The sequence below is a fragment of the Urocitellus parryii genome, chromosome 1, assembly GCF_045843805.1.
Source record: "Urocitellus parryii isolate mUroPar1 chromosome 1, mUroPar1.hap1, whole genome shotgun sequence".
NCBI lineage: Eukaryota > Metazoa > Chordata > Mammalia > Rodentia > Sciuridae > Urocitellus > Urocitellus parryii.
Window position 1 is genome coordinate 102,366,691 of NC_135531.1, and position 17,944 is coordinate 102,384,634.

Consider the following 17,944-nt stretch of genomic DNA (forward strand, 5'->3'; position numbering starts at 1 on the left):
TAACTAAGATTAAGCCAGATGGTGACGGCTTCAACACTGAATGGGAAGTAGCTTAGAAGTTTGGCGGGAACATGATGCTACTACAATGTGTTGAAAATGGAACCCTGGAACTTGACATTTCCCCCTGTGGTTTTATCTCTTCCTAAAGGAGAAAACCTTCCTGACTGGACCGGGTGCTACTCGGCACAGGGCCCTGAATGTCCCTAAAAGTTGTCCCATGGGACACATCATTTCCCCCATTCTCAATCAACATTCTTGGAAAAGGATAGTTTTCCCATGGTCATGGTCATGGAAGGGAAGGGAATGAGGATTTATTTCAAATGACCCCATCATCAGTTTTCCCGTAAGAAAATGCCAACTTCAAACACACACACACACACACACACACACACACACACACACACACACACCCCAGATCAACGGTGAAGATGCCTTTTAGTAATGGATCTAAAACCTATGCAGCATCTCCAAAGTCTATCCCCAAAGGGTGGGAGACAAAAGAAGGAAGAAAATTTAAGTGTTCATGACTATAAACAAAAGCTCTTGATGCTTCACTGTCAGTCCTTCAGTGCTTCTGGACGACATCCTGGCACGGATGTCATCTGAACTTCATCCAGAGAGCTAGTTCACCCACCAGAGCACACCCAAAAGAAAATGGCCAGAATGGGAAAGGAATGGGAGATGTTCAGTATAGAGGGCAGATTGAAAGCGGTGGTGGATGGCAGGCCATTGTCTTCCAGTATGGAAGGGCTTTCAGGGGGAGAGGGGACAATTGAATGGCCCCTGATGGACAGAACTTCTTTATAATTAAAACTTTCACAGCACAGAAGCAACTGCATGGGGAGGCAGTGAGCTCCTGTCCCTGGAGACACACAAACTGAAATTGACCAACTTCCAGAGAAGCAATGAAAAGTGCTACTTCTGCTTTGGGTGGGAGGCTGGATCTGAAGATTCCTGGAATATCCCTTCACAACTCTGAGATCCTCGATGCTCTGGCCTTGGGTCCTGCCCAACACTCTCCTCTGTGAACCTTCAGAGGGCCCTCGGACCCAATGCCTCGTGCCTTACTGGTGACGATGAGGATCAGGCATGATGTCAAGGTGTCCTGTTTGTACAAACATGAATGGGAATGAATGACCAAATGGTGAGTCACATCCTCTATCAGAAGCATGATTCCAGGGACTCTGGGTCGATGTGTATGGGCAGTTTCTCAAGTTCCTGGTGGTGTCCACTATGCAGAACTGTATACCTAAGGAGAAAGGAAAGAAGGCACAAGAGTTTAACAGGCATCCTTCATAGGCACCAAAGAGAGCACCACCTCTGCTCTTGACTTCCTTTCTTTGCATGTTTCTGAGGGTGAGGTGAGATGGGAGTGGGATGGAATAGAACTTCACAGAAGGCCAAAGAACTCGGCTAGATTGCTCATGTTAAAGGTGAGGAAACTGTTCTGGAGGCGTGAGTGGGTAGCAGACTGGTTGGGGACCCAGATTTCTTTCCTTCCTCCAAAGCCTGGGACTCCTGTGCTATTCACCAGAATGGATTTTTATCGGAGTAGGTCAAGCTTCCTCTACCAGCCACAGCTTCATATTCAGCACTGTCAAATACTGAGATGAATAAACCACTCAGGGGCCTGAAATTCAATGTATTTGTTACTTTGATTCTTTCAACTATAAATTGATTTTGAAGCAAACAGCAAGTTAACTCTAAGCATTGCAGTGAAATTTACTGCTTCACAAGTGTTTATTATTTTTCTTCAGTGTCATACAGTTGCACTCAAAATGTTAATTGCCTTTAAATCCATCTCAATGGCAGGAGTGTCTCCTTAGCAGTCACCCAGAATCTAGCATCTGACAGTCACCCATATGAAATCTGTGCAGTTTAGTATCATGATCACCACCTACTTCCCTGAAACCAGCATCAAGCCCAAGCAGTGAGATAAACACCTACTAGATATTCAGCATCATTTGTTGGCAAAACAATGTGGCTTCTCATGCTGTGCCTTGATGCTTTGCTTTGAATTACAATAACTTAGTACTGACTTGTATTGATCGGTTTGTGCTAATCACTCTTTATGGATTTCTTTTTTTAATCTTTACAAAAGCCCCATGAGATAGTATTATTTTCATTTTATAATTGGACAAGATGCTGCCTAGTCAGGGTTGGTTAGTGACTTGCCCAAGGTAAGATATGACATCATGAAATCAAACCCACTCAATCCGATGACAACATACATTTGCTTAACTGGGCCTCGCACAACCATGGACCACATATAACTCTACGTCTAGAACAGAAGTTCTCAACAAGGAGCACCTTGCCTCCAGGGCCATATGGGAAGCATTTGTGATTGTCATCAAGGGGTGATGCTACTGGCATCTAATGGGTAGACCAGGAGTGTTACTGAACATTGTACAACCGCACAGCATAGTTTCCCACCATAAAGAAATACTGCTCCAAATGTGGTGAGATCAAGAAGCCCTGATGTAGAATAAGCAGTCCTCTTAGTTGGCTAGAAGCAGATCTTTACTGAGGGTCACAGACACAGGGAAGGGCAAGGGTTGGTGTCCACTGCAGCTGTTGCCAGGGCAGAGGTGGGCTGGGGGATGTGGCATACAGAACAAAAAGCATTTGCTACTGCTAGTCAGCTAGATGAGTGTTAGGGAAAAGTCAAAACAGGAAAGAAGAAAGGCTCAGATCACGTATCGTTAGCTGGGGTGTTCAGGAAAGGTCCCCATGAGATACACAGACCTCAGTGAAGTTAGTGCTGCTGCTGCTGAGCCCTACATTCTCCATCTCAAAACCCTCCTCTATTCCAGACACTGTCCTTCTGTAAATCCAATGAATTGCTCTGTTAGCTTTTTGTCAAACTCCTCAAATAGGAGATGTTAGAGGGAGACCAGAACTGGGAGAAGGAAAAGGACTTGTTCCCCCTGTCATTCCATCTGTGGTGGCTACTATGAGCATCAGCCCTGCCGCACTTCTTCACCTGCAGTAGGAGAGCCCTCCGGGAGGGGCTGCTGAGTCTCGTGCGTGGTCTTTCCATCATTCATGAAACAGATCATGAGATATTTTTTTTCCATTTCATTAGATAACAACTCTATGTTTAGTGAACACCTTCTTATGGTACAATGTTGTTTTAATAGCTGGTGTGGTTTGTCTCCAGTCAGAACTCTGTTACATTACTGAGAGAGGGATCATGTGCATACCTGGAAGAAAGATATTCCAGGTGGGGAACAGCAGTGCAAAGGTCCTGAGTCTAGATCCAGCCTGGTATGTGGAAACACAGCAGGGGTAGGAGGTACTGAGGGGGAAGGATCAAGAGGAGCAATGGAAGGTAGCCAGGGCCAGGTGGTTGGGTGGGCTTGCAGATCCCTGTAAGGCTTTGGCTTTTGTACATGTGAGGAGTTTCAGTAATGGTCCCAAACACCTTCCAGTAGGCTCCCTCTAGCTGCTCTATTGAGAATACGTCATGCATTGCTTAACGATACCTTTGGAGAAATGTGCCAATAGGTGATGTCATCATTGTGTGACCATCCCAGAGTATCTCTACACAAATCTAAATGGTAGACCTACTACACACCTTGGCTCTGTGATATAGCCATTGTTCTTAGACGACAAACCTATATTGCAAGTACTGAATATGTAGACAACTGTAACACAATGGTAAGCACAATATACTAGGTAATAGGGATTTTTCAGTTCCATTATAAGTGAATGAGACCCTATCATCATTTATATAGCCAACCATTAACTGAAATGTAGTATACATGGCACATGGCTATAGAGGGGATGGAGGTGAGACAGCAAGACCAATTGGGATTACAGCAATAATCCAAATGAGAAAAGGCAGTGCCTTGGCCCAAATGGTAGCTGCAAAGGTGGTGAGAAGTGATCAGCCTCTGGATATAAAAGTATGACACTCAGTAGAGTTGTAATTGATTTAACCAGAAGGTTAAGCCTGGCGTGAGTGTGTGTGTGTGTGTCTGTGTGTGTCTGTGTGTGTCTATGTGTGTTTCCCTTGCCTTATCTCATTCACTAAAGGACTCCATTATGCAGCATGGTGACCAATACCACAACGTGAATCCAATGGACCTAGCTCCCAATCCTGGCCCTACAAGTTAGCAGCTTGTGATATTTGGCAAGTTATTTCATTTCTCTTTGCCTTTCTTTCCTCCTCAGTGACTGAGGGTAATGATCCCCAGAGACAGTACTATTGTAAGCTTCAATAGCACAATGTAGCACAGGGTCTGGCACACAGTTGAAGCTCAATACCATAAAGCTAAACTCATTCTGTCCACATCTTTTGCTCAATACCTGCTTCAGCCAAGAGTAAGCAGTAATAACGATGATGATATATGCATGGCTCTCAATTACTTAATGTGTTCTTTTGTTTTCTTTGTAGGGAAAACTCAAAAGGCCTCAAGATGTAGAAGGCTCCCTGGTTTGGCCTTTCCTTCCTCCCTTATCAGAATTGCAAGGATTCTTTATCTTCATGCTAGAGCAGCAGCAACTGTTGTCTCCATCCATGGACTCCTTTCGTAGTCATATTGTCTTCAGGTTAAGCCAGGCAGGCAAAACGACCAATCTTATAAAGAAAAAACAAGTGGCTCCAAGCAATTGCGTGAGGATCCTGGGCATCATGGTGAGAGGCAGGGCCTGGCCAGGCCTCAGGTCAGACTCCCACCCTTGGCTTGTCTTGAGCAGCATTGCTTAATGACTTAAATATGGATCTTCAAAAGGGGACTCCAATCCAAAACCCCTGAAAAGTGTGGATATACTCTGGTATCTGAGGGGGAGTGATATGCCAAAAACAGATGCCTATGCATAAAAAACTTTAATATTCATAGTAAGAAATCATGAACAGCTCATTATATTCAGGAATTAGGATGCTTGCCAGGTAAAATTTGTAATAATTACATACATGACTTAGTTTATTTCTTTTGCTTTTTGTAACTGTAAGTGGCAGGCACCCTACTAAGATCTATTTTATAGATGAGAAAACTGAGGATCAGAGCAGTTAAGCAGTCACAGTGTGCATGATAATCATACTCTTCATCTCAAAGCATATTCCCCAACTTTGTCCTGTTCTACAGCTAAGAGATCACTTTCCCTGACAGTAAATGACACCATTACTGAATATCTAGCTCAGAGGTAGAGTGATTGCCTAGCATGTGTGAGGCCCTGGATTCCACCCCTAGCACTGCTCCCACAAACAGAGTTCGCTGGTTGAGAAGGCAACCCCATAGCTGTGATCATGTACGAAGATGCACTGTCACAGAATGCAGGGAAACTTTGCAGCCCTGTGTACTCCACAGCAGCCTCCCACACATCTTTCCTGAGTGTCTGCTTCCTATGTGCTAATGAGTCACTTGCCAGGAAGACTAGAAAACAGGGGTAGGACTCAGGTGGACACTCAGTGCAGGCTCCTTTATTCAGAGACCAGCTGAGAGGCAGCAGCTCTCTGCAGATGTAGGGGGAGAAGATGGATAGATTTTCCACTCACAACATCTGGGTGGACCTCTTGCCTGTTTATGGTGGGTGACATGCACAGAAAGGAGGGACTAGTCTTAGCCTTTTGGCAGAATTCACCACGTCAAGACAGCATCTCAAATGCATCCCATTCTGAGGTACTGTCAAGGTGGGGACATTCCCAAGTCTCCATGTGGTACATATTTTTAATTTTGGTGCTTTTATTTTGATAGTATATAACATGAGCAGATTTGGAAATCATCTGGATGGCTGCCCATAAATGCATACTGTCTGAATTCAGGTCGACTGCCCCAATGTTGCAGTAACAGTGGAAAATTTCCTGCAATGTTTTTCTAAGAAGGGGACTGGAATCCCTAGTAGTCTATGGACATGTTCATGGGCTTCTACACATCCTGGATGTGGGGAATACCGAGAGAAAAGAAAACACATAGCACAGCAGGCAAACAGAACAGAGTTCAAATCTCAAATCTCTAGTTATGTGACCTAAACATGGAAGTTAGTCCCACTCCCTAAAATTAACATCTACAAATGCCTTAGCAGAAGAGGACCCACAGCGAGTGGAGAAATCTTCACTGGAAAGACAAACAAGGTACAGAAAACATGACTTTCTTAGAGTCAAAAAAAAGTAGGTAACTGTGAAATGTTACGAATATGAGCTCCTGAGGAGGAATGCCAAATTCAAATCCTTGCTTGGCCACTTACTAACTCTGGATTATTCTGGTTGATCTGGGCACTGATTCATTGAAAACAATCTTAGGAACTGATCAAGTGTGTTTGCTCACTGTTAACTGGTCACATAGCTGAAAGAGACTTTTTAGATGGCTTTACAAATAATCATCCCCAAAGAGAAATCATCATCTGTCAGGGTGGCCAAACTCTCACAACTCTGTTTGATGAGTGATCTGACTGGGTGTCCGGCAGCTCCCTTGGTGGAAAGCTGCCCCCAGGTGAATCTCTGTACCTGGCGGCTTTAGGTCCTTATGAAGAAGCACTGTGGTTTCCCAAGCAATGGCAGTCCACCAGGAAGTTCCCTTCAAGATGGGTTGTTTTTTCCCTTTACAATAATTTACTCAAACATGACAGGGAGCCACATCAGGTTTGGCAATTACCTGAGTCTACCATCCATTCACTGAGCAATTAGCATCACACTTACAGCAGTCTGGACACGGTAATTAGTAACATGGTAATAGTCTGCCCAGCCTGGCGTTATCGGGAAATGATTAGACTGCATCACACATCACCACAGCCCTCCCCTGCACCACAGTGCTGGCTCATGCAAGATGTTTTAGTTATTAAAATATAAGTTGCCTCAATTTAAAGAGATTCAATCCTCAGGCAGGTTCAATCCCCAGCTGGGGCTGTAGCTCAGGGGTAAACAATTTACCTAGCCTGTGTAAGGTCCTGGGTTCCATCTCTAGCATCGCCCCTAGACCATCACCTCTACGCCAAACTCCTCTCCCCTGTAAAAGCTGGAGTCTTAAAGACCTAGATATTAAGATTTTACAGTGGCTATTTTTTTCAATGTTCAGGAAGGAATGAGACTTTCAAGTCCTAGGACTTTTTTCATTCAGCCATTTAATTTTAAAATGTATTTTGAACTGGGCATAGTGTCACATGTTTATAAATCTCAGCTACTTGGGAGGCTGAGGCAGGAGGATCATTAGTTTGAGGCCAGTCTGGGCAACTTAGTGAAACTCTGCTTTAAAAGTAAAAAAAGGGCTGAATATCTAGCTCAGAGGTAAAGTGATTTCCTAGCATGTATGAGGCCCTGGATTCCATCCCTAGCACTGCAAAGAAAAAAAAAAGTATTTTGTGTATCCCATTGTGATTCAGACACTACAGTGTCCTCATGGAGCTCACAGTGTAGAGTAAGAGACCCACAGTCAGGTGTAAAATTATAGTCCTGAGAAATGTTAGGAGTGAAAGATATTTGGTGGCATTAAGAGAGTGCGTCAGGGGAATGTGGCCTTGTTAGGGTAGGGTCACCAAGGAAATGACAGGAAAAGAGAACTGAAAGATGACTTGTTAACCAGACCAAGGGGAAGAGCATGCAGGCAAAGGACCAGCAAGTGCTAAGGTCCACAGTAGTGGGACAGAACAGGGTGGGCAATGGTCTGAGATGAGGTGCAGAGTTCCTAGAGGCCACCAAGCTAAGGACTGTTGTCCTCATCCTGAGAGCAGTGGGAAGCTGGCCAAGGCTGTAAGCAGAGGGAGCTCAGGAGGACTTTATGCTTTACAGAATCACTTGGCTGTGGTATGGAGACTGGACTGGAATGGGGGTGAAGTGTGAGCCCGGAGGCAAATTACAGGGAGTCTTAGTCTCGTGTTCCTGCTGTAGCAAAGTACCATGAACTTAGTGGCTTCTATGATGCAAATTAATTATCTTATAGTTCTGGAGCTTAGGAGTCCAAAATGGGTCTTACAGGGCTAAAACCGAGGTATAGGCGGAGTCGTGCTCTTCTCGAGGTCTCTGTGGAAGAATACATTCCTTCCTTTTCCAGTTGGTAGCGGACTCCCACATTCCTCGACTTCTGGTCCCACTGCCCCAACTTCTGCTTCCATCATCAGAACTCCCTCTGGGACGCTGATCCTCCTGCTTCCTGCTTCTGAGGATACTTGTGATTACAGTGAGCGCACCCAGAACATCCCAGACGATCTCACAGTCTCCAGAGGCCTAATCATATCAACAGAGTCCCTTTTGCCACGTAAAATAACATGTTCACAGGTGCTGAAGGTTAGGATGTGGACCTCTTTGGGTGGTCATTATTTTACTGACCACAGGTGATTTTTTTTTTTTCTTTTAAATACTGGGGATTGAACTCAGGTGTACTCTACCACTGAATTACCTTCCCAGGCCTTTTGATGTTTTGTGATAGAGTCTCACTAAGTTGTCCAGGTTGGTCTTGAACTTCTGATCCTCCTATGTCAGTCTCCTAAATTGCTGGGATTAAAGGTGTGTGCCACTAGGCTGGGTACCCACAGGTGATTTCTGAGGTGTCCAGAGATGTCTGTGGCTCAGAGTGGTAGTGGTGGAGGTAGAGAGATGTAGCGGGCTTCAGGATACACCTTGAAGTTACAGCTGAAAGGACCTGATGATGCACTGGAAGCAGGGCCAGTGAGGGCTTTCCCCGGCGCAGGCATGGGCTGGCAAAGGCACCAGGCGGGAAACAGTGTGGAGTGGTGAGCCGTACTTGAGCAGTGGTGAGGAGAGCTCACACAGCGGGGCAGAGAATTCCGAGAGATGAGGCCCAGAAGGAGGTGGGGCCATCACTGCTGAGGGTCTTAGCAGACGGAGGAGGCTGAATGCTGAGGTGATGGAGAGTGAAATGAACACTGCTGCACTGGGGAGAGTGGCCTCAAACTCATGATCCTCCTGCCTCAGCCTCCCAAGTAGGTGAGATTGATAAACCCGTGACACTCTGCCCAATCTCTAGACCAATCTCTAGAAGAGGAAAGATGAGGTCCTGAGCAAGAGAAGCAGTAAAGGTGGCAGGAGGGACGAAGACCTTGCTCAGGGCGATGGGCCTGCTGCCATCACTGACTCCAGGTGGGACTGGCTGAGAAGCAGTGTCCAGAGCAAATCTGGGTTTTCAGGTGGGCCAGAAAGTGAGTACAGATGCCATTGACAACAGGATCCCCTCCCCCACTGCACTGCCCCTGTCAGGAGCTAGACCTGGAGTGATCAGCAGTCTCACAGAACAGGGTTTCTGTTCTTCTTCAGCGTGTTGGTTGCTCCACTCTCACATCAGCTTATCTTGAAAATGGATGATCTGAGTTAGAACGTTAGACCCTGAAGAAACTCATGCTCCTTATTACCAGTGAAGGCCAGTATACTTCTTGTTCTGGCAATCCATAGACATCCCTGTATCTTTCCAGAAATGTGTCTTTGGTCTTCCGTCAATATGTATGAATGGACTTACAACCTGTGCTTGACACTATGAGTTACATTCTTGAAAGCATGCACCCACACTTTCTTCTTTCTTCCTGACAGAGACTACCTGTTGCAAGAGCAAAAGTGCCACATGCATGACAGTTAAGGAACTGGCTCGTGATCTATTCTCCAAACCTAAGTGTCTGCTAGGGGAGTCCTCTGGAGAATGTTTTAAATAATAGTGCAAGGATTTCATGTGACTGGGGTTATGTTAGGAGGCTACAATATCTGAAGCTGTGGCAGCCCTTTTTTGACCCTGAGGGGGTCATCCTAAGATGAAAAAGAACAGACTGAGAAGCAGGGTGGAAATATGCAAAACGAAAACTGCAAAACAAAAAAGAAAAATGCAAAAATCCTGATAAATGACCTCATTGTTTATGTTAATTTCAAGTAGGTATTCTAATCCTTGAGGGTCAAAGTGTTCTCGATGATGTACCACCCATGATGCCTGACTTGCATGTCTATGCCATCTTCTCACATTCTACCACATCTAAAATCTACCTACACTTTTTGACCCAGATCAACATCCCTCTCCTTCCAGAAGCCACCTACACATCTATCAGCATTTATTTTCTGTAGGAACACAAATTTTATCTGCTAATGTCAGGGGTCAGATAAGGCACATGTCTGACCTTCTGATGTTTCTGAAAGGCACAGTTTACATCTTAGGAGACATCTTTTCTTAAGACAGTCATTCAGCCCTATAGCTGACTCTGCACTGTGTGCTTTTAAATTTATTGTATTTAATGATTTTATTGTCTATGCTGTCAGTACCCTTAGTTTGTAAGTTTGTATCCCACAGCTGTGTAAACTGAAACTCAGAGTTTAAGATTTGCCAGAGGCCCCTCAGGGGTGACTGGTGGAGCCAGGCCTGGAACCTCGGCAGGTTAGAATCCAGAGCCCCTTATGCTATTAGTGCTTCTCAGCCTTGTTTATTTTTAAGATTTTTAAATATAGCCCTTGATACCTCACAGAAGGTGAAGAATATCATAGAATCTATGGAAATATTTGTTGGATAATAACAGAAGGATATGATCTTCTAACATTGCTGGGCACTTGAATGAGTTACAAAAGATGTGGGCAAATATTCTCCTGTTGATCTTCACTGAGCCCTTATGTGTTACACATGCAGAAAATCTCCGCATCTGTAATGTCTCTTTCCATTTCTCTATGTTCTATGCTGTGTCTTCTCTGTGGGTGTAGGGGGAGGTACAATCCCCTCCACACAGTCCTTTTTTCAGTCATAGCCCCGAAGTAGACTTGTTTTGGGGTTTTGGTTTCCCTCTGTGAAGGACACTAGAAAAATCTTGCTCACAAATCCCGAGTGGGGACATTACCATGGAAACCCTGTGGTTGAAAAGCCAGGGACTGTGCCGTGCATGTTTGTATGAGCCTCCTCCAGCAGCACTTCAGTGATGCAGCATCTCCACTATCTAGACACCTGCACTGGTTGCTTTTAAAAGACTCTGAGTCATAGCACTGTTGTCACAAAAGGTTTGGACTTGTCTTGTTGTATTTCCCAGTTTTTCTCTCAGAAAATATTTAAGCTTAGTTTCCCGCAACACACAGAAGAATAGAGACTGGAAACTAGAAAGAGAAGGGAGATATATAATGTTAGTACTCAATGAACTGTTGGAAGGAAATGGTAGCTGACATTTAGCAAAGAGAAATGAAACCATGAAAGTCAACAAAAATCAACACAGAAAGACTATGGGGGCCATTAACTGTATTTTAGAAAAATATTTCCATATCTCCCAAGGCCATTACTTTACTGCAGGATAATTTAATGGAAATTTGAAAAGATTACCTCAACAAAGTCATTTCAAAACTGATTTGATACTATTTGACACTGGGTAAATCCAAATAAAGTCTACAGTTCAGTTAATAGTACTGGGCCAACTCTCGTTTTCTATTTTTGATAAGTGTACCGTGGTTATGTGAAATATTAGTATTAGGAAAAGCTCAGTGGAAAGTATACAGGGTTTCTGTACTATTTCTATTCTCTACAGAAGTAAAATTATTTCAAAATAAATTGTTTTTGTACAACTGAAATATAAAAGCATTTTCTAGGCTAAAAGTTGAACGAACTGAAAAGATCAAAGGCTCTTCTTAGATATGTTAGAGAGGTGAGGTTGCTGGGCAAGCTACTGACTCCAGACAGACAGACAGATACAGAAAAGAAAATTGACTGGGGCAGAAAATTCCCTGGGAATCAGTGCCAGAGTAGAAATATCTAAACTGCAATTATCCAATTGCTAGAGGCTCAGAGTGGGCAAGTCTGAGAGAGAAAAACTCCAGGGGACCCTGGTAATAGGGGACCCCCCACATTTGTGTGAGTTTTGCTTCCAGGAGCTCAACGAATTTTCATAGTCAATAGAGAAAAATCCCCTTGTGCATCTGGCAGGGAGAGGGAACAGTAATTATTTCCAAATACCCTAGAGCATTCTGTTCTTTTTAACGAGGTCTGCCTAGCACCATATCTCTAAAGGCAGTCCCAGCACATCATATCCAGCTATCAAAAAAAAAAAAAAATTCAAGGCATACCAAGAGGTAAAAAATACAGTTTAAAGGGTGAATCAAGCATCAGAAACAGATGTGGAAGGCATATTAGAATTACTAGATACAGAATTTAAAACACCTATGATTACTATGTAAGAACTCTCATGAATAGACAGCATGCAAGACAGGTAATATAACCAAAGAGATGGAAATTCTAAGAAAGAACCAAATTCTATGGATCAAAAACCCTGTGACAAAATTGAGTACTGCCCTTGGTAGACTTCACTAGACTGGACTCGACTGAGGAAAGAGTCTCTGGACTTGAGAATATCTTAACAGAAAACACAAAAACTGAACAGCAAAGAGAAAAAAAAATACTGAGAAACTAACAGAGTATCCAAGTATCAATAACTACAACAGATAAAAATATGCACAATGGGAATACCAGAGAAGAGGAAGGGGAAAAAAGAGAAATATTTGAAGCAATAATGACTGAGAATTTTCCCCAAATTAAAATTAGACACCAAACCACAGATCCAGGAACCTGAGAGAATACCAAGCAGGACAAATGCCAATAAAATTATACCTGGCATATAATATTTGACTAAAGAAAATCAAAGATAAAGAAAAATATCTGAAAGGAGCCAGAGAAAAGAAAACCTTATCTATAGAGGAACAAACATAAGGATTACATTCAACTTCTCAAAACCATGCAAGCAAAACAATAGCGTAACAAAATATTTAAAGTGTTGAGAGAAATAAAAAAAAAATCTACACTTATCTGGAATTCTGACCCTGTAAAATTGTTCTTCAAAAGTGAAGAAGAAATAAAGACTTTCCCAGAAAAAAAATTAAGGAAATTTCTTTCTTGCCACTATACTTGCAATATCTTGCAAGAAATGTTAACAGAAATTTTTTAGAAAAAGTGAAAATAATAGAGACCAGAATTTAATATTTACACAAAGAAAGGAGAGCATCTAAGAAAAAGTTAAGATAAAATAAAACCTGTTGTTTTTTCTTAATTCATCTGACAGATAAGAGTTTGTTCAAATGATTACAACAATATATTCCATTATGTATGTTTGTATGTGAATATGTGTGTATGTGTACCTACAGGATAAAGAAGGACATTACATAATAATGGGAGAATACTACAAGACGACATAATAATCCTTAACACGTAGGTATCTAACAACAGAATGTCTAAATTCAGGAAGCAAAACTTGGTAGAAGTTCAAGAAGAAACAGACGAATCAACTATTGTAACTGGAGACTTCAATACTCCTCTATCAGAAATGTACAGAGGCAGAAGCCAGAGATTTAGGACATAGTTGAATTCAACAGAACTATCAATCAATAAAATTGATATCTATATATTACTTAACAACAGAATAGACATTCTTCTCAAGATCATATGGAGCATCCTTCATTGTAGACCGAATGCTTTATAAAACACACCTCAACAAATTAAAAAAATAGAAATCATATAATGTCTGCTCTAAAACCACAGTGGAATTAAAGTAGAAGTCAATTAAAAAAAAAGATAGTTGAAAACTTCCCTTGTACCTCCCTCACCAAAAAAAAAAAAAAAAAAAAAAAACCCTTGGAAATTGACATATTTCTAAATAACTCATGAGTCAAAGAAGAAATCTCAAAAGAAGTTAAAAAATATTTTGCACTAAAGGAAAATGATAACATAACCTAAAATTTCTAAAGATGCAATGAAAGCAGTACCTGGGGGGAGGGAATTTAAGACATTGAAAACATATTTAGAAGAGAGAAAAAATCTAAAATCAAATCTAACTTTCTATTTCAGAAAACTAGTGGGTAAAAGAAAACTAAATACAAAGTAAGTACAACAAAAGATATATTAGAGCAGAATTCAATGTAATTAAAAGTAGATCAATAAAAAGATCAATGAAACTATAATGGGGGTCGAGGGAGCATGGGAGGAAGAGATGAACTTTAGACAGGGTAAAGGGGAGGGAGGGGAAGGGGAGCGATGGGGGTAGGAAGGATGGTGGAATGAGATGGACATCATTACCCTAAGTGCATATATGAAGCTATAAATGGTGTGACTCTACTTTTTTAAAAAAATATTTATTTTTTAGGTATAGATGGACACAACACAATGCCTTTATTTTTATGTGGTGCTGAGGATCTAACCTGGGTCCCGCCCATGCTAGGCAAGTGCTCTACTGCTGAGCCACAATCCCAGCCCAAGTGTGACTCTACTTTGTGTACAACCAGAGACATGAAAAAATGTGTTCTATATGTGGAATATGAATTGAATCACATTCTGCTGTCATGTATAACAAATTAGAATAAATAAAATTAAAAAAAGAAAGATCAATGAAACCAAAATCTAGTTCTTTGTAAAGGTCAATAAAATTGATAAGCTTACAGTCAGTCTAGCTGAGAAAAATGGCAGGAATTACTATTATCCAAAATGAAAGCAGGGACATCACTACAAATCCCTTGAGCATTAAAAAGGATTATTCAAGGAGACAACTCTATACTAACAAATTTGATAACCTAAATGTAAGTGGACCAATTCCTTGAAAGATATAACCTATCAAAATTCACCAAGAAGAAATAGAATTGGCTTATATCTACTTAACTTAATAGAATAGGGATATGTTCATTAAATCAATGGAATCCCTAATTAATAGCCTACTGAAACACAACAAAGCAGCTCAGATGTGTTCAATGGTGAATTTTACCAAACTTTTAAGGAAGAAGTTATACAAATTCTCTACAATATCTTTCAGAAGATAGGAGCAAAAGGAATATTTTCAAACTCATTAGTCAGTGTTACCCTAATACTAAAACCAGACAAAGACCTTACAAAAAGAAAATGATTGATCAATATTCTTGTTAGTCCATTTTGTGTTGCCATAACAAAATACTCGAGGCTGGGTAACTTGTAAAAAAAAAGGGGGGTGTTTATTTGGCTCATGATTCTTGTGGCTGGAAAGTCCAACAGCATTGCACTGGCATCTGGTGAGAGCCTTTTGGCTGCATTACAACAGGGTAAGTGGCACATGTGGAAGAGCTACCATGGTGAAAGAAGAACCAAGAGGTTGAGCCAGGAGAGTGGAAATTGAACAATCTAATCTCACAGGGTTGAAACTGGTCCCATGAGACCTGACCTACTAATTTCTGAAGGTACCCTCACCTAATGGCTTTCCACTAGAACCACCTCTATTCATCATCTCACAATATCATTATAATGGGAATTAACCTTCCAACACACGAATCTTTAGGCAACCATATCCAAGCCATAGCAATCACTCATAAACAAAGAACCCATAAAACTCAATAACATATTAGTAAAATAAATCTTACAGTGTAACAAAGGGTTGTCCAACACCAGATAGGGTTTATCCCAGGGATGCAGGGCAAATTTAACATTAGAAAACCAATTAATATAATCTATTCATCACATCAACAGACTAAAAAATAAAAAACACATGATCATATATATAGATCTGACAAAACCTAAAACCCATTAATGAGTAAAAACTCTGAGTAACATGTATTGCTGGTGGGGATGCAAATCTGTATAAACACTTTGAAAAGCAGTATGGAGATTCTTCAGAAAACTGGGAATGGAACCACCATATTACCCAGCTATCTCACTCCTTGGTATTTATCCAAAATAATTAAAATCAGCATGCTATAATGATACAATACTGAAATGTTTACAACAGCACAACTCAAAATAGGCAAATTATGGAATCAATGCAGATGCCTGTCAATAGATGAATGGATTAGGAAAATGTGTCATGCATACACAATGGAGTTTTACTTTTACTCAGCCACAAAAAAGAATGAAATAATGACATTTGTCAGTAAACAGATGGAAATGGAGAAAGATATGCCACATGAAATAAACCAGATTCAGAAAATCAGCCAAATGCTTTCTCCTAGGTGTTTTCTCTCATAGAGCAAAATAAGGGAAAAAAGGTAGGGAGGGGATTGGTTATCATAAAGATAAAGGGAAGATCGGTGGAGTAAAGTGAAAGGGAGGGAGGGAGGAAGGGAAAGAAGAAGAAATATGGGGTAAATTAAACAAAATCACATTACATACCCACACAAAAGCACCAAAGGGATTTTTATCATTTTGTATATGTAGAAAGTATCCATCAAAAACAAATAAATGAAGGAGTGAAAGAAGTTCAGTGTAGAGGAAGAAGAATGGGGGAGAGAGGAGGGAAGGAAAAGTGGAAAGGAATAGATATTGAGAAAAAATAAATCTTCTGTATTTCGTCCACTATTGCTGTGTGGAGAGAAAAAAAAAATTCCTTCTTTAAAGATGGCGGGCTGCAGAGAGGCCGCATTCTGTGTCGCTCTGTGATCCAGATCTCACCTAATCAGAATACTGCATCTCTAAGAGTGTTAGAAAACCCCTGTATAGCTGCTCTCTGCAGAAATCACCAGTGCTGTGACCCCGCGCAGGGCTCCAGGCCTTAGCATTCAAGCACGATGCCCAGCATTTGAGGAGGACTCCTGGCTCCCAACATGCAAAGTCCGAAGTTCTAGCCAATGGAGGGCTTGTGAGTGCCTTAGCAGAATCACCTCTCAACACATTTTCAGATCTCCAAGACTTTACTCCACTCCCATGCAGGTCACTCAGCTGCTACCTACCCACAATACAAGCCATCACCTGGCTCCCCCCTACCCCACCAGACACCCTGGTGCTGAAAGCAGACTGCCTCCATCTTGGTCCAACATTTTCGCCATATTAGGTAGGGGCAGCTCCCAGATCAGATCTTCAGTGGCCAGAAGAGTTCTTGGAACCCTACAAGAGCACTACAAACCTATAGGGTAAAAAAAATAACACCCCAGACCCATGGAGCTGGAAAGGAAGACACGAGTAACATGAAAAAGACAAGGGAAGACAGTGCCCCAAACAAATCAAGACACCACATCATTAGAATCATTGGCAGCCACAGCAGAAGAAATTATAGAGAAGGAGTTCAGGATATACATGGTTAAAATGTTCTGTGAATTCAAGGAAGATATAACAGAACAAATACAGGCAGTGAAAGATCACGTCGACAAGAAGCTACACAAAAAAATACAGGAAGCAAAAGATCACCTCAACAGGGAGATAAAGGTTAAAAAAAACCCCAGAAATCCTTGAAATGAAAGAAACAATAAACCAAATTAAAAGCTCAAATGAAAGCATCACCAACAGAGTAGACAAGTAGTCCACTTGGAAGATGGGACATCAGAAAATAAAAACAGAATATATAATCTTGAAAAGAACATAGACCATACAGTGATAATGGTAAGAAACCATGAGCAGAACATTAAGAAATATGGGATAGCAAAAAATGACCAAATTTAAGTGTTATTGGGATACAGGAAAGCATAGAGGTCCAAACCAAAGGAATGAACAATCTATTCAATGAAATAATATCAGAAAACTATCCAAACATGAAGAATTAAGTGGAAATACAAATTCCAGAAGCCTACAGATGCCAAATATACAAAATCACAACAGATCCACACCAAGGCACATTATAATAAAAATGCCCAACATACAAAATAAGGAGAGAATTTTAAAAGTCTCAAGAGAAAGGAATCCAATTACATATAAAGAAAAACCAATTAGGATAACGGCAGATTTTTCAACACAGACCCTAGAAGCTAGAAGATTTTGGAACAACATATATCAAGCACTGAAAGAAAATGGATGCCATCCAAGAATCTTGTATCCAGCAAAATTAAGCTTTATATTTGAAGATGAAATAAAAACCTTCCATGATAAACAAAAGTTGAAAGAATTTATAGCTAGAAAACCGGCACTAAAAACATCCTTGGAAAAATATTCCATGAAGAGGAAATGAAAACCAACAATAAAAATCAGCAGAGGGAGGTAGTACCCTAAAGGAAAAACTAATCAAAGAAGAAAATTAAGTCAAGTTAAATAATAAAAATGAACAAATATGGCTGGGAATATAAACCATGTCTCAATAATAACCCTGAATGTTAATGGCTTAAACTCACCAATCAAAA

At 41.2% G+C, this 17,944-nt stretch overlaps 1 protein-coding gene across 1 annotated transcript in view; it reads right to left on the minus strand.

Annotated features, from left to right (window-relative positions):
* Positions 1–1,161: 1,161 nt before the first annotated feature.
* Htr4 (5-hydroxytryptamine receptor 4) overlaps positions 1,162–17,944 on the minus strand; it is a 102,575-nt gene continuing 85,792 nt past the window's right edge. Inside the window, exon 6 of the mRNA XM_077796847.1 lies at positions 1,162–1,249. Coding sequence (XP_077652973.1) covers positions 1,162–1,249 — 88 coding nt within the window. The remainder of the gene's footprint in view (positions 1,250–17,944) is intronic.